The following is an 18349-nucleotide window of genomic DNA, read 5'->3' on the forward strand; positions in this document are numbered from 1 at the left end:
TCAATATATGGAAGTCCCCTGTATTAGTTACTTTTCTATTGCTATAATAAAACATCATAAGCAAGGCCTCTTATAGAAGGGAAATTTATTTGGAGCTATAGTTCCAGAGGGCTAAGACTCCACCACAACCTCAGTGGGGAAGGGTGGCAGAAGAGCAGGCAAGCATGGTGTCTGCAGCTGGAAGCTTCGACCTTGATCTATAAGTATGAAGCAGACCATGCAACCTGGCAATGGTGCATAGCTTTTGAAACCCCAAAGTCCACCCTCAATGACACACTTCTTCCAGCAAGGCCACAACTTTTAAACCTACTCACACAGGGACACCAACTGGGAACCAAGTATTTAAATGTCTTAGTATATGGACCATTCTCATTCAAACCACCATACCCTTCACCTTTCATCACTCTTTAAATTATGCCTCAGCTATTCTGAGCCCTTTACATAATATACTTTAGGATCCATTTATCAGTGTCAACAGAATAAATTGCTGAAATTAAATTAAATGATCATTTGACTACATGTGCTAGTCAGTAGACTCAGCTTTTCTAGGTCTAAGACCAAACATTCTCTCTAAACAGTAAACAGTAAGTCTCATACACAGACATAGACAGTCAGACACATACCACACACACAGACATACACACAATACACACAGAAATATAGACACACATACAGACACACAGATATGCACACATAAACACCACACACACATGCAAAGATACACACAAATACATACATATACACACAGAGACAAAGTTATACACACAAATACATACCTTATACACACATATACACACACATACCCACAAACCTTGGACTAATAGCATGTTGCTATCAGTAAATCTGATCTTTTTACTACATATTGATTTAAGATTTCATTAGTTTCTTTAAACAATATAGTTTTCATTAGAAAATACTTAAAAACATTAAAATTACTCTCTGTTATTTCCTATTTTTCATATGATAGATGACAGTGATTTTCCAATTCACTGTGTGTTTGTGAACTTGAGTCCTGAGCTCTTTCTACATTTATCTAATGTGCTTTTTAAGACTCTTCTACATAGTTAATATAATCTAAAAATAAGGCTTTTTGTTCTTTGGTTTTGAATTAATGTCTTTTATTGTCTTTATTTATAATATAAATTCATATCCTGAATACAATGTTATATGTACATGATAGGCCTTCCCATCTTCTTGGCAGTGGGCAGCATTTAGTCTTTTGCCACTAAGAAATCAACCGTATCTAGGTTTTATCAAATTGGCAGTTTCCTTTAGGCCTTGTTTGCTTTCTAATACATGACTAGGTGCTATATTTTGCTCAGTTACTTTTCTGTCTATTCTGAGGTATTATATGGGCATTCTTTCTATCGGTCTGTTGAGATGTAGTTGATTTTTAAGTGCATCTCCAGGTTAATTCCTACTTGGTTGTGAGGCATCACACTCTACATTGTATTGGATGTTCTAAGTATATTAAAATCTCAGGAAGGATTTTGGCGTCTGTTCACATAAGATATCTATGGTTTCCTTTCTCTGTGACATCTTTGTCTGGTACTAGAGCAATGTTGGGATCCGAGAGTTAGCTGAAGCGTATTCCCTCTTCTAATGATTCATTTGCTTTTGTTGTGGCAATTGATGACAATCATTTTATTATCTTTAAATGATCTATTTTTAATTAGCTTATTTGGTTTCTTTGGAGTTCAGTAAACATCTCACATATAAAGCCTGATAAGTCTATAAAGATACAACATCTTTACAGAAATGGAACTTTTATGATGAGTGATTGCCACAGCAGCATATGTGTCATTCTTATGACAAATTATATTTGTTTATGAAGTCATTTCAAAGCTGTGTAATTCAATTTAAGGTTTAACATTAAGTAGAACTAGTATACAAGATGTATTGGTCATTTCCCATAGCAGTTCCATTGCTTCATTAATTTACTCTATAGCATCATAACAAGACATACTGCAACTTATTCCCATTTTGCCAACCACGAGAAGGTATGAGCTCCTGATTGTTTTCACTACTTTACTAAAATAACAGTATCTATGTTTAGAATGTATTTTGGAGCACTGTACTAAGTATAAGTATCTTTGATGAATAATAAATGTCAACACTTAGAAGTTGAAAATAAATCATTTAGAATTTTCTAAAATCACAACTCGAAATATGTTCCTTAATACAAAATATGCACCTATATGCTTCAAAAACACATTGAAAGCTTTGCAAACATGGTTTCTTAATATTTTCAAACTAATAGTTTTTTATTGGTACAATAAAACATTAAATAAATATTTTATTTTTTTATTTTAATGTAGGTATATGAATGTTTTGGTGGCATGTATATCTGTGTACCATATCCATGGAATGTCTTGGAGGCCAGAGGAGGGGGTTCGATCCCTTAGGACTAGAATTACAGACGAGAGGTGAGTAGCCATGTGGGTGCTGGGAATTGAGCCCTAGTCCTCTGGAAGAGCAGCCAGTGATCTTAAACATTGAACTCTCTCTTTAGCTCACAATATTGAACATTTTAAATATTTAGTATATTATTAAATGAACATTGTTGTTCAGGAAATATTTCAGCCAAAACAAACATTCAAAAGCATCAAAATTAAGAATGCAGCAAAGTAAAAAAAAAAAAAAAAGAATGCAGCGAAGTATTATAGAATTGTTTCATTAAAATATTAATTTATAATTTATTTATCTCAAAAACTGTGCAATTCAAGTAAAATCCTTTAACCTCTTGTCCCTACTTAGATTAAGGAAAGACAGAAGAATTCCAAAGTGAAACACCTAATTCCTGAGTCTGTGAACTGCTGGGAGGTGAATGTTTCTGCATGGGGATGAGACAAATCCCGTGCTATTGTTGATTGCAACCTGAAGTGCTTCCTTCATCCTTCGCATTGAGGAATACTTAGGCAGGTCTAGCATCCTGTGACATGTCAATGATCTTAGGTTATCTTCTTCACTGAAGGTTTCAGAACACCGGAATACTATCCCTTCATGCTGTAGGCCTTTCACATGCAGCCTATCACATCCTGTAAGAAACACTAGAAAGGAATACAATTTTGTTAAGAATTTTCATCTAGAAATTTTCAAGATACATAAAAAGAAATAATGATCACATTTAATAAATATTGAGTACACTTTTTGTGCAGAAAAACTGCACAGGGGCAGGGGTAGGGAAAGTCTAGAAAAATAATGGCTTTGGGGTTTTGTGCTCTACACATATATGTGCCTTGCCATTAAAATAATCCATTTCCTGAAGACTGGATATCTATTATAGTACTTACAGAGAAATTTTTTCTTTTCATCGAAAGTTAAGTCATGGAAAGCCTTCCAAAACCGCAGAATAGTTGGGTGTGATTTGTCATATCCATCTTCATACTTTGAATTCTTGAGAACAAGAGAAAAAAGAGAGAAAGTTTTAGGAAGGATACGAGTCAGTTATTTGGAAACATTAAAGGGTACTTGGGTTACCACTTACATTTTCAAATTGTTTCCAGTCACAAGTAGCATTTCCAATTATTGCTGTCATTAGTTCTTCGGGCTGGAATTGCCTAATTATATCCCAGTTACACACCTTGTAAAATCCTCTATGAAATTCTTCATAAATCGTCTTTATAGATATGTTAAAAATGTAATCAACACACTTATGCACATAGTCTGTCCTTGATGGAAGAAAAAAAAATCCAATGACATGCCTTATCCATGACTATAATACTATCTATTTTTCTCTCCTTACTCTATTGAGAAAGAAAAGTAGAACTTCTGTGTAGCCCACAAGTCTATACAAGACAGGGAAATGAAAACTTGACTAACTAGGAAAAAAAAGGTCCTTAGAGAATATAAGAGAAGGACTCAGACTCTACAGTATTCTCATTTTACATATTACAAGGAGTATTTGTGTCTCCAATCTGAATATTTGTCTTTGAACAGGGACATGTCCCAATGAGCTCATTATACATGGAAAATGCATTGTAACACATCTGACCTACTAAATATTGTAGCTTAGCCATTTTCCCTCACTAGCTGCTCTCCAGCATCAGAAGTATTGCATAGTAAAAGAGCTAGCTAAAGAATGGTCAAAAATCCAAAATTTATGGAGTATGGTGACCATGGAACATCATATGCTTTCACATCACAGGGAACTACGGGAATAAGTCCAACCATTTGGCCCTTGCTTCTTTGCTTCTACACATTCCTTTCTGACATCCTTATCTGGCTATGTCTTGTTCGCAGGAAACCATATGTTGTAAGCATTCTCCCCAGCATGGCATGCTTCCTCTTTCCAATCATCAGATTTTTCTATGAAAATGAAATTCTCAGGGCTGGCCCTTCTCTTCTCCTTCCATCCCCCATCTCTCTTCTAATAGATCACTTTGTGAAAATAAGTTCTGCAAGGCTGACCTTGCATTATCAGATACACTTAACACAGTATGATAGATTTCCCTGTGGCAAGAGACACCATGTGGATGTGGTTTGACTCTGTCCAGCAAGCATATATGTGGTGAGATTTATCTCTCCCATTGTTGGGTATTAAGAAGGTAGAAACTTGGTCTAACTATAGTGTTTATGGAAGGACCTTTGAAGAGTGATTACAGTTACATGAAATCATCAGAGAAGAGCCCCATGACTGAACTCTGTTAGCCTTACTAGGTGATGAAAAGGAAGATGAAAAGAGACAAACAGCCACACTCCTCATGTCTGTCAGGTGCTGCCCTTTCACACTCAAGATGAGGCTAGCAAGAAGGCCACCCACAGATATGGTCCTTGAATTTCCAGAACTACGACATAAATACAACTCTTTTCCTAATAAAAGTTACCCAGTATTTGATAATTCACTACAGTAATGGAAAGTGGACTATGTGGGGTATAGAAACATCTCCATTAGAAACATGTTCACCCTCAACCCCCCACCACCCCTTTATACAGCTTTTGTAACTAGCCTATTTGAACCACCTCTCTCTGTCCTCCCTGTAACCAATCATGTCCTGCCAGTATAATAACCAGTTTCCCAAAAGGAAAAAGGGTGGGGTGGGATGTCAGGAGACAGAAAGAAAAAGAAATACAGAGAGAGGGCAGAGGGAGGGAAAACGGAAAAGACAGGAAGGAAAACCTCATTTGTATCATTTGCTAATGTTTATGCTCTAAATATTCCTGCCATGGCTGACTTCAAATTACTAACACTTTAAATAATAACCTTTGAACAGTGATGAAAATTTTGGAGTCAGATCCCATAAATTAGTACCAACTGGTTTATCTGATACATTACATGATGGTCTATTTGGGTATCAGCTTTCTGACCACTAAGATACAAGTTATATATTTTGCCTTTTTCATGCTTCTGTTACTAATATCTAGAATATATTGTGACAGAGAATACAGTCTAAAATTATACCTTAGAGGACAGAAATATTTATTTTTTTCCAACATTTTTTATTATTAGGTATTTTCCTCATTTACATATCCAATGCTATCCCAAAAGTCCCCCATACCCTCCCCCCCACTCCCCCCCCCACTCCCACATTTTGGCCCTGGCATTCCTCTGTACTGGGGCATATAAAGTTTGCAAGTCCAATGGGCCTCTCTTTCCAGTGATGGCCAACTAGGCCATCTTTTGATACAAATGCAGCTAGAGACAAGAGCTCCAGGGTACTGGTTAGTTCATATTGTTGTTCCACCTATAGGGTTGCAGTTCCCTTTAGCTCCTTGGGTACTTTCTCTAGCTTCTCCATTGGGGGCCCTGTGATCCATCCAATAGATGACTGTGAACATCCACTTCTGTGTTTGCTAGGCCCCGGCATCGTCTCACAAGAGACAGCTATATCTGGGTCCAATCAGCAAAATCTTGCTAGTGTATGCAATGGTGTCAGCATTTGGAAGCTGATTATGGGATGGATCCCCAGATATGGCAATCACTAGATGGTCCATCCTTTTGTCACAGCTCTAAATTTTGTCTCTGTAATTCCTTCCATGGGTGTTTTGTTCCCAATTCTAAGAAGGGGCAAAGTGTCCACAAAGATGCTTTCTCCGCATCTAACGAGATGATCATGTGGTTTTTGTCTTTGAGTTGATTTATATACTGGATTACGTTGATGGATTTCTGTATATTGAACCATCCCTGCATTCCTGGGATGAAACCTACTTGATCAGGATGGATGATTGTTTTGATGTGTTCTTGGATTCGGTTAGCTAGAAATTTATTGAGGATTTTGCATCGATATTCATAAGGGAAATTGGTCTGAAGTTCTCTATCTTTGTTGGGTCTTTTTGTGGTTTAGGTATCAGAGTAATTGTGGCTTCATAGAATGAGTTGGGTAGTGTACCTTCCGTTTCTATTTTGTGGAATAGTTTGTGAAGAACTGGGATTAGATCTTCTTTGAAGGTCTGATAGAACTCTGCACTAAACCCATATGTTCCTGGGCTTTTTTTGGTTGGGAGACTATTAATGACTGCTTCTATTTCTTTAGGGGATATAGGACTGTTTAGATCATTAATCTGATCTTGATTTAACTTTGGTACCTGGTATCTGTCTAGAAACTTGTCCATTTCATCCAGGCTCTCCAGTTTCGTTGAGTATAGCCTTTTGTAGAAGGATCTGATGGTGTTTTGGATGTCTTCAGGATCTGTTTTTATGTCTCCCTTTTCATTTCTGATTTTGTTAATTAGGATGCTTTCCCTCTGCCCTCTAGTGAGTCTGGCTAAGGGTTTATCTATCTTGTTGATTTTTCTCAAAGAACCAGCTCCTCGATTGTTTGACAGAAATATTTATAATTGAATCATTTCTTCTCTTCTCCTACCTGTTTAGCATTCTAAAAAAAAAAAAAACTAAAACAAACATCCAAGAAGCTCAAATATACTTTAAATTGTATCAGTACAAACATTTTATGCCTATTCAAAGTAGATATTTTAGGTCTCTAAACTTACTTGTTGGTTTCGTTCACAGGCACAGAGATCCCATCTGGAATTAAATCAACATCTTTTTGATCCCAGTATATCTATAACCAAAATATAATCAACTGATTAACTTAAAAATGATCTGTCATTATTATCCATATACCTCCCCTAAAATTTTACAGCAATTATCTTTAAAAATATTGATAATTTATATTAAATATTCTATAATAAAATTATGTTTAAAGTAATAGATAATGGCTGGGGAATATATATTAATTGTATAATACTTTATTGGCATAGGTGCAATCTCCAACAACTCCTTGTGACACTAAAACAAACAAACATATACACATACATACATACATACATAAACAAAAACTGATTAAAGCCAACCTATAATCGAGATTTATTGCTACTCACAGAAAAATACATGTGAAGTTCTTCAATATCATCAGCCTCACAATTTTGAACTTCTTGCAAATTCCTATTGAAAAATTAATTTAAAATGACATATTTGATGTTATAAAAATTCAAAGTGATAATCATTCAGTGGGGGAAATTAAGTAATACAGACAGGCACAAAATTCAGTATAAATTTTGTCTCCTACTCCTTCTCACTCATCTTCTTAGAATAATCTTGATTTAGAATTTGATTTGTTAGCCAACTCTACCTCATTGATAGTGCAGTGTACTGTGAAAATGATTATGCAGACAAGGCTCTAAAGCAGAGAAATTACTTTGCCAAGTCCATGGTGTCTTTGGTTGTCACAGTTAAAGGTTGTCATCTAGTGAGTAGTGACTCTAGACACTTTCAAATACATCACATGCCCTGCAAAACCTGCCACAAAGAGAAGTAAAACAGCCAATGCCTGTGGTTATGGCTCAGTAGATGCGCTGTTTAAAAGGGAGGAGGCCCAGGGTTGGATACCCAATCAAAACATTCAAAACATTCAAAACAGAAAAGGCCAAAATATCAAATTGTCACTCTTGAGAAACCCTTCTTTAAGAAAAATCTATCACTAATGGACCACACACACACACACACACACAAAAGAAACATTTCATTCAATTTGTTATCAATACTTTAAGAAAAATTTGTGGCAGAAAAAGGACATTTTATCCACTTAGTTCCTAGTGAACCTGAACATGCTTTTATTTTTGGATAAACCATATTCATATTCACTTATGGCACTATTTCTTTATAAACCACATATATATGTACTTATGGTACTAACTCAATTTATAAACCATATAAATGTACTATAGCACTATATTAATAAACCACATCTAAATACATACACTTATAACACTGTATCTATTTATAAATTATGTCTGTATAAACATAGTCATAGTACTATATTTTTACAAATCACATCTATCTGTGCCATCCTATCACACCGTATTTATAAACCATATCTATGTGTATATATATACATGTTTATATCACTGTATCCATTTATAAGCCACAACTATGTGCATGTACTTATCATGCTATATTTATTATAAACCATATGTATATATGAACTTATAGCACTATTTATAAGTCATATCTATATCTCTATATATGCACTTATAAGCACTAATTTACTTATAAACCACATTACATATATTTATAAGTATAGCACTGCATCTGTTTATAAGTTACATATATATGCACTTATACATTGTATACATTTGTAAACCATATCTATATATGTATATGCTCTTATAGCATCATATATATTTATAGGATAAGAAGGATGACACATGTTCATCCTGAGAACTCCCCTAAGTACTTTCCACCTTGATAAAGAACCCAGGTCCAGACTCTTTATTATACTGGTTTTTTGATCAGAGGAACATCTGCTTTTTCTTCATTTCTGAAGGCTTACTCTATTTACTGCAAGTCATGCTAACGGAAGCCCATCTATAGGACACACAACATTAAAATTGAAGACCTGACCTGTGTCATGTGTGATATTAATGGTCCTTAACGCTGCTTTCATAAAGCAAGTATATGTACTTACCTCCCCAAGGGAAGACTAAGTTCTTTTAAGTCTTCCAAAGACGGCTTTTGGTTCAAAAGTTTTTTATATAAAGCCAGTGGAAAAGGAAGGTTGATAACCTTTAAGTTATGTAGGGAGAGTCCACATAAGATCCCAAATAGGAAATAGCTGCTCTTCTCAAACTTGGGCTGGAAAATACATTTGAAAAAAGTTCCTAAGCTATTATAAATAACCAGTTCTACAAAGGCACAACTAGACCAAAAAAGGAACAAATTTTAGCTTCCTTTACTAGTTAATATCACAAGTTAGACAAAAACTGGGTTTCAAAGAATAGAAAAATTCAGAATCTTTTATAAGTTATAATACAATTTCGATTTTCTTCCATAATGTTCGTTGTATTCTTTATGTTTATTTGTTTTTGTTTGTTTGCTTGAGACATACTTAGAAAACATTCTTTTGATAGTTCTCAAAACTAACTGTATAACTGAGGGTGACCTTGAACTCCTCTTTTTTTTTAATTGGGTATTTATTTCATTTACATTTCCAATGCTATTCCAAAAGTCCCCCACACGCTCCTCCACCCACTCCCCCACTCACCCACTCCCACTTCTTGGCCCTGGCGATCCCCTGTACTGTGGCATATAAAGTTTGTATGACCAATGGGCCTCTCTTTCCAGTGATGGCCGACTAGGCCATCTTCTGATTCATATGCAGCTAGAAACATGAGCTCTGGGGGGTATTGGTTAGTTCATATTGTTGTTCCACCTATAGGATTGCAGATCCCTTCAGCTCCTTGGTTACTTTCTGCAGCTCCTCCATTGGGGGCCCTGTGATCCATCCAATAGCTGACTGTGAGCATCCACTTCTGTGTTTGCTAGGCCCCTGCATAGTCTCACAAGAGAGAGCCATATCTGGGTCCTTTCAGCAAAATCCTGCTAGTGTATGCAATGGTGTCAGCGTTTGGAAGCTGATTATGGGATGGATCCCTGGATATGGCAGTCTCTAGATGGTCCATCCTTTTGTCTCAGCTCCAAACTTTGTCTCTGTAACTCCTTCCATGGGTGTTTTGTTCCCAATTCTAAGAAGGGGCAAAGTGTCCACACTTTGGTCTTTGTTCTTCTTGAGTCTCATGTGTTTTACAAATTGTATCTTATATCTTGGGTATTTTAAGTTTCTGGGCTAATATCCACTTATCAGTGAGTACATATCATGTGAGTTCTTTTGTGATTGGGTTACCTCACTCAGGATGATGCCCTCCAGGTCCAAACATTTGCCTAGGAATTTCATAAATTCATTCTTTTTAATAGCTGAGTAGTACTCCATTGTGTAAATGTACCATATTTTCTGTATCCATTCCTCTGTTGAGGGGCATCTGGGTTCTTTCCAGCTTCTGGCTATTATAAATAAGGCTGCTATGAACATAGTGGAGCATGTGTCCTTCTTATTGGTTGGAACATCTTCTGGATATTTGCCCAGGAGAGGTATTGCGGGATCCTCCAGTAGTACTATGTCCAATTTTCTGAGGAACCACCAGACTGATTTCCAGAGTGGTTGTACAAGCTTGCAATCACACCAACAATGGAGGAGTGTTCCTCTTTCTCCACATCCTCACCAGCATCTGCTGTCACCTGAATTTTTGATCTTAGCCATTCTGACTGGTGTGAGGTGGAATCTTGGGGTTGTTTTGATTTGCATTTCCCTAATGATAAAAAATGGGGCTCATAGCTAAACAAAGAATTCTCATCTGAGGAATACCTAATGGCCGAGAAGCACCTGAGCTTGAACTCCTCTTGCCTGTACCTCCTAAGCGAGGGATTATAGCCACATGCAGCCATGCCCAGCTTCTTGCATAATTTTCAGTATAAATTAATAATACAGAACATTAAGTAAATGAATTTTTGGTTACTGGTAGTATTTCTGAAATGTAGAAACATGCTCTGGTGGAATTACAAAGTTTTCGTTTGAAATTTTAAGGTCCTGACCATCCAATTCATGGAGACAGGTGACAATGAGGAAGGATGGTTGTTCTGCAGCAAGATTTCAATTGAGCAGAATGAATGCCAGATGAGTATTCCAAGAATGGTGGCTCCATTTGGCAATGCAGCCCCACATGGGGCTTAACACTGGAGTGGTGCTCATGAGGCCACATTGTCACTCTGACATCCTGTCTTACAAGGAAGACCCTTTGCCTGCAGACAATCCTGTCATGATGCATTGTGTTAAGGAGACCTCTTGAGAGCTGATTTATGTAGGCACCATGCCCTTGGGCTTTGATCTTTGAGCTCCTTAACAAAGTACTTTGGTGGTTCACTAAAGTGACATCAACAAAAACAGACCATAGCAGCTGCCCTCACTTCTCTTCTCTGCATCTTGTTCTCCTCCTTAGAGAAACTAAAACTAAAGGACAAAAAACATTCCAGGCCAAAACAGCAGCCCAGGAAGGAAGCTATCCTAGTGTGACATTCCAGGATTCCTGCTCCAGTACCTTTCTGGATGTTAGCAGGTTCTGAAGTTCAGTGACTCACAGGATATGTGTACTCCCAGTTCTCCTTACCCTATTTACTCCTCTACTGGAATTCTGAAATGAGTTAAAGCGCAGCACAATCTGCAAAGGCCTCTCCCAGTCAGCTTTTCATCCCATAGTTTGTAATGCGTACTCTGGTTCAACTTAATTTTGCTGTTTTATCAAGCCATATATAAATTAAAATAAAATTTGTGTGTGTGTGTGTGTGGTCTGTTTTCTACTTAACAGAACTGTATGAATGTACTTTAAAGTGAGGGCTTTGCTCAGTGTGATGCACTCCTACAATCCAAAGCATTTAGAAGTTAGAGGCAGGAGAACTGTGAGTTCAAGGATAGCTTGGAATATAGAGCAAGGCACTGAATAAGACAACTTATAAAAAGATAAAAATGAAAAAAATTATAATCAAAAGAATCAACCAATATCTCAGAATTAACAGCTATCTCTACTAGTTCACCTACAGTTTCTCTCTACTAATTTGAAACATTCTGCACTATAACTCTAAAAATTATGGACACATGCCAAGACATGGTTTTCCACAAATTACCTAATCATGCCAGAGCTCAGCTGCAGTCCCACAGGTGATGTGTTCCTATTCAAAATAGAGAAGCCAGGTGGTACAGTCCTGATTTTTTACACTTGCTTTGCATATTGCAGCATGTAATGCGTTTTTTGAGAAAGACAGAACTTACATTGACTGGAAACCACATGTTGGAACCCTTTTCAGGATATATGAACATTTCATATTTGGGGTCTGTCATCTCTTCAAATATACAGTGGAAGAACTCTGAACTCACTCCCCCAGCCTCAGGACAAATTTCATTAACAAATTCAACCTAAAGAAAGAAAATTTATTTCAGGGCTGTTATTTAAAATATAGGTCCTTGCTCTTTATGGAAAAGTCTTCAGCGTGTTCTGGCCTTCTTGTGCTCACTACAATGGCAAGATCCACACAGTTCTTTTCCTTCTCACACCCTGTCATCCCTCAGTTTGCTGCCAAGCAATGAAAGCCAGGAGCCCATTTATTCCCAGGTTGGTAAGTCGGTGAGTGGATCCTTTAGATTGACATACTTACCTCTGGAAGAAAAAAGAGTATCTTGATATAAAATTTAATATTCCTTAAACCCATGAGTCATGAAATTATCAAGTTATTCCACCTTGTCTGTCTTCATAGTTGCTTTCAGACTGAGCAACCTTGGCCTAATCCATTTGTGTTCTCCAGCCCCTCCTCAAAGTACTTCTAGTAAGCATCCCTTCTAGTGAGCATGGGTTAACAGTTCTCAAAAAGGGGTGGGGGAGGGCAGGGCTGGAGAGATGGCTCAGTAGTTAAGAGCACTGACTGCTCTTCCAAAGGATCTGAGTTCAAATCCCAGCAACCACATGGTGGCTCACAACCATCCATAATGAGATCTGATTTTTGGTGCTGGAGATTAAATTGTGTCCTCAGGCATGCTAGGCAAGCACTATAGCATTCCCAGACCTTGTATTTTAAATATGTGTATGTATCCTCAAGCTTCATTTTCCCAGATGTTGCCCTTGTCTGCCTGAAAGAGCGCACCTGCTACTGTTTGATCAAAAGTTTTGGCCTGCTCAGGACTCACAGTGATGCCAAGGAGTAGGAAAGATAGTCTTGTCATGCTCAGTCTATTTTGTATAACTCTTGAAGTTAACATCTCTCTTAAAGTAGAGTCATTTCCCACAGAGGAAAGTATTTTCTACTGATATCTTCCTCACAGACAAAAGTATAAGAAAACTAAATACCAAGGGAGACTGGCTTCTAAGATAAGCTTGTTTCTTTATTTTCTATTTGAATCACATGCTGGGAAATAGCCCTTTCTGGTCTGAGTACTCTCATCCAGGATCTGTTTTCTTTGGGAATTGACCACTTACAGTCGCAGCTGGTATCAGGAAAATCCACTCCTTTTGAAACTCCAGGCTCTAGCTTTTACCCACAGAATTTGTCAGTATTCTATTCTGTATGTAATATGGCCTTAGGTGCTACACCATAAACAGTCACAAGGCATCCACAAAGGATTAAACAAAGACTGGCTGGAATCAAAACCTACATTGCAGAGCCTAGAACTACAATGTGTGGGAAATGTGCCTGTTACACCTGCTATCTGTTGGGTGTATGGATCGTCTCAGTTCTTCACTATTTCTTGATTGAATTCTTTTGAATATGATTTTCCAACGTCTCTCATTAAGAGGTTAGTGTATGTTCCCAGTCTTTGGCTTGGGTTCATTCATGAGACTTCTTTGGTTCAAACAATATTTAATGATGACTAGATTGCATTTCCAGCACTGCTCTGAGAAGAACATGCTTGCTGGTCGCAAGAGGAAGAAGAACATTAAAGTATAACCGAATGTCCTCAGCCAGTAATAGCATAGCATAGCCAATCCCCACCTAACTTTTGGATATGTGAACAAACTCAAGCAAAAATGTGGATAGCTGGGAATGTAGCTTATGGTAAAGCACTTGCTTAGCATGTGTGGAAACTCTGGCTTTATTCCTAGCCTCATACATACAAACACATATTCATAAAAAAAAGACACCCAGAAATTCGGGTGCACTAGAAGATTTTAAAATGAATTGTTATTTTTATGACATTAAGTATTGGAATGATTCATTCTAACCATCAATAGTTAAGTTAACCTACAACTAAATATGTAAACATTCTTTTGTCTCAAGGGAAAGGGGAAATTTCTGGAAACCACGGTTGTGAATGTTGCTCCTTAATTATGAAGGTTCCTTCCCACAAAGAGAGAGAGAGAGAGAGAGAGAGAGAGAGAGAGAGAGAGAGAGAGAGAGAGTCCAGTGAAAAATTTCTTTTTACCAATAGTTGCTTCCTAAGGTCGAAGTCTTCCACTTGTCTTAATTGACGCAATGTATCTTCCACCAGGTGACTTCGTCTGACTTTCAGTATAAGGTATGGTGGGGAGCTCATCTTTTCTGGAAATGCCATGACTTCAGACTTTTAGAAAAAGAATTTTTAAGCTGGTTATCTTTTGGACCTTTAATAATCTCAGGGATAAAAGTGTGAATGGGGGAGCAGGCCTACAATCCCTGGAGTGGAGGCTGGAGAATCGAAAATTCCAGATCTGGGGCTGGTGAGATGGTTTAGCGGGCAAAGAAACTTGCTGCCTAGTATCCTAACCTAAATTACCTCTCTGGAACCTATATGCTAGAGGGAGAGAACTGACTCAAGCAAGTTATCCTCTGAACTCCATATGTAGATGGCAGCACATATGAGTACAGTACATAAACATAAAAACATTTTTAGAACGAAATTCAAGGCCATCTTGGGTATATATACAAGGCTCAAATTCAAGGCTGGCCTGGGCTACATGGTTTCCCATCTTTTCTGCCCCTGCCACACACCCAGTCAACCTTCTGAGTGCTGGAATTACAGGCATAAAGCATCAGGCTTGATTTATATTGAATAGTTCTAGTAAAAATATTTTTGTGTTTTGCTGCCACTGCTTTGTATACTTATAATTTAAGAAAGGTGGTATTAAATTGTAAGATAATACAATTACAGGATCAAACAAGTTGTAGCACCTAGTGTTCCTGTGCAAAAATGAGTAACCGGCCATGAACAGTTAAGTGGTTAAAAATGTCTACAACCCCTTCATATAGTAGTCATAATGCTGACATCAAACCTGCTAAGAGAACAATCTACCATCAACCTTCAGAAGTCCAGTGTTACATGTAAACCTCAGAAATGACTGTCAGTGCCATGGGGCAGATGAGGAAAGCTGATGTCAATAGGAAAAAGACAAAGGGAAGACATTCTCTGAGAGGATTCTCCATGAAAATAATAAGCATCCATTTTGGAAGTCTCTACAACTGTGTCTCAGGGAACCACACTGTTCTGGAGCAGTGTTCTGCCATTTAAAATAGTAGTGTCCTGAGCTTTCTTAAATTGTCAATAGTCCTTCACTACTATAGGCCTTGGTCTTGTTTCTGCTAAACTTCTTTGGATAAGAAATTTAGCACTGGACTTGACTACCCTTGATTTAAACTTCAACATACCTCTGAGGCTTCAGGTCTAGCACACGAACAATAAAGCACTGTTTAGGAATCCTGTGTCAAGATAGTTCCCTTGGGGTCTGCTTTAAAACAAGGATACGTTGATTAATGAATAACGAGTTACTAGGGCAGGTGTGTTTGTTCATACAAGCTTTCTACTATCTTAGATAAGGCATATTCGAGTCTGGGCTGGGGAACCCCTACTCGAGACCTCTGGCACCCCAACACATACTGAGACATTCACAAAATTCTACTAAATTTTTCTGTTATTCCTTGAGCTTTTCTTTTCTCCTGGTTCTTTATTGACTCCTGTGTTTGGGAGTCTGTAGTTCTGGATGTTTCAGCAACACTGACTGTTAGACAATGTTGTCTATGGCTCTGAATGATACACAGTGTTCACTGACCATAACAGGCAGACATTTCTCTTGCTTAGTGAAGACCTAGTTTAAGAATCTCCATCTTATTCTATTGTGCAGATAATCTCCACCTGGTCCCTGTGTGTGAGTTTTCCCTTTCTACATTATTTTATTTGAATTGGCTAGTTAGTTTAAATTAGTTAGTTATGTTAATTTGGAGCTTACAGTTTTTGACTTTATACATCAAATCCTTTGGAGAACAGAGCTGTGAAGTCTGCTTCCCAAGTATACCCATGAGAATTACTACTAGAAATTATCTCTCCTAGTCCTTCTTATATAACTTGTAAAAGTTCACGTATCTTCTCATTAACACGATAGATTAGCTATTTCTATAGAGAAAATACTACATATGGAAGGAACTGCTTAAAGGAATTTTATGAGGAGGTTACATGTGGGAGGAAAAGGCTTTACATTTTCCCTTTGCCAGAACGTCAGACAGATGAAAATAGGACTTGGTCAAACTGACTAATGACATGGTGATTAAAAGGAGCTAGTTATTAGTATTCCTTCTAGGCTCCACCCCACAGTTATCTGAGAATGGCCAAGTATGCCTGACTCATTATGAAAGGGGCTGTTTGGTGGCCCCCCATCTTACTCTCTTACTCTCTCTGTCCCTTCTCTTGCCATTCCTCTTCCCCCTCCCTGTTTTCCTACCTGGCCTCTAGCCTCTACTCCCTCCCTTCCTCCCCCACCTCTCTCTCTGCCTTTCTCTGTCACTACTTCCTCCTCAACTCCCCATACCCTAAATAAACTCAATTCTGTGCTATATCTGTCATATGCCTGGCACTTCAGGAGGAAGGGATGCTCCAGCATGGGCACGCAGAGGCATCCTTTTCCATCTCCCCATACCGTGCCTCTAACAAACATACCCTGGCTCTTTCTTTTTTATAAAACACAACACTAATAACAGTAGAGTGATAAGTCTTTATCCTTGGAATGATATTACTAGCATGCTTCTTGTGTCTTGATTTCTTATTGTAAAACCCTGGAATTTATGGCATGATGCCCTGATAAAATCAAACCTAATTAATAGTGTATAAAAAGGAAATAATTTGCATCAAAATGGCTTCTTTTGTGGACATGGTGCCCTAGACTTCTTTGTTTTATACAGATGGCCAGTGTTGTTTGGATTTATAACAAATGCAATAATGTATATGATGTTGAATTTCTTTTCTTTTCTTTTCTTTTTTTTTTTTTTTTTTTTTTTTTTGGTATTTCCAGACAGGGTTTCTTTGTGTAGCCCTGGCTGTCCTGGAACTCACTCTGTAGACCAGGCTGGCCTCGAGCTCAGAAATCCACCAGCTTCTGCCTCCCAAGTGCTGGGATTAAAGGCATGTGTCACCACTGCCTGGCATGATGTTGGATTCCAATAAATCATTAACTCTAAATAGCTTAAGTCAATATGAATCTTTCCTGGGAAATGACCTAGAAAACAAGCTGTAGCAATCAAAAAAAGTTTGAAAAATCTTTAATATAAAGTCTAGGACAATACTATTTATATATAATTATATTAATAATTACATATAATAATTATATTAATGTACAGCTATATTATATATAGTTATATATAAATATACAATTCTTCCTTTAGACATAATATAATATGTAAATGTTATATGTAAATGTTGTATGCTGGTGATACAATTGTGAGAGAGGAACAAAATAGTCAAAGTAGAAAGTTCTAAAAATTAGAAAGTATGTGTTAGATATAGGATATAGATATCATATTTGAACTGTGCATTCTCCAGTCTCATTATTTGCATGTTGAGCAGTTATGGGTCCCTATGTTAATTGCTATGTGTTATAAAAAGCAGTTTCTTTAATAGAGTTTGAGAAATTCACTAATAATCTATGTGTATAGCAATAAGTCATTAGTAGTTATATTAATACCATGTCCATTTAGCAGAAAACTAATAGGAAGTTCTCCTCTAGTGTCTAACCTAGGTAGGCACAAGTTCCCTGGCCCTGATACTGGTGCCAGGTATTGATTTAATCTCATAGAATGAGCTTCAAATTGAAACAGAAAATGGTTGGTTATTTCCAGACACTCATGCCACTCTTGCAGCAGTTGGCATCTCTTGCCAGGACAGTCATTATCTTGAAGAATTCATCTCTAGGTCAGATTGACGATTTTTTTTTACCCCTGTGGAAGTGTGCATAGCACCTTCTAGGACCATAAAAGCTAGCCAATAGGAATGCAGCTTCCAAGTCAGTACCTACTTGATTTCCTCTATGTTCTATGCGTCATGTATTCAGTGTCTTCAGCGATAGGGCCTATATCATACCCTTTCCCTGCAGGTTCAGGGACCTTCACAGAAGAAGGGGTGGTAAGACTGTAAATTTCAGGAGTGGTAGATGGGCAACACTAATTGGACTGGGGATTAAAACTAGGGTGGAATGGAGAGAAAAAGAACATTAAATTAGGTAGGTAGAGAGGTGAGGGTGGATCTGGGAAGAGCTTGATGAGAAGTTAATATGATCAAAATATATTGTATGA

General features: G+C 37.5%; 1 protein-coding gene across 1 annotated transcript in view; it reads right to left on the reverse strand.

The window, feature by feature from the left end:
* Window positions 1–927: 927 nt before the first annotated feature.
* Window positions 928–18349, reverse strand: part of Herc6 (HECT and RLD domain containing E3 ubiquitin protein ligase family member 6) — a 70993-nt gene continuing 53571 nt past the window's right edge. Inside the window, exons 16-23 of the mRNA XM_021164082.3 lie at window positions 14241–14378; window positions 12099–12242; window positions 8907–9073; window positions 7321–7384; window positions 6931–7001; window positions 3488–3671; window positions 3294–3396; window positions 928–3050 (exon numbers count right to left, since the gene is read on the reverse strand). Coding sequence (XP_021019741.1) covers window positions 2794–3050; window positions 3294–3396; window positions 3488–3671; window positions 6931–7001; window positions 7321–7384; window positions 8907–9073; window positions 12099–12242; window positions 14241–14378 — 1128 coding nt within the window. The 3' untranslated portion in view covers window positions 928–2793. The remainder of the gene's footprint in view (window positions 3051–3293; window positions 3397–3487; window positions 3672–6930; window positions 7002–7320; window positions 7385–8906; window positions 9074–12098; window positions 12243–14240; window positions 14379–18349) is intronic.

The sequence above is a fragment of the Mus caroli genome, unplaced genomic scaffold (assembly GCF_978045245.1).
Source record: "Mus caroli unplaced genomic scaffold, Mus_caroli_1 scaffold_7, whole genome shotgun sequence".
Classification (NCBI taxonomy): domain Eukaryota; kingdom Metazoa; phylum Chordata; class Mammalia; order Rodentia; family Muridae; genus Mus; species Mus caroli.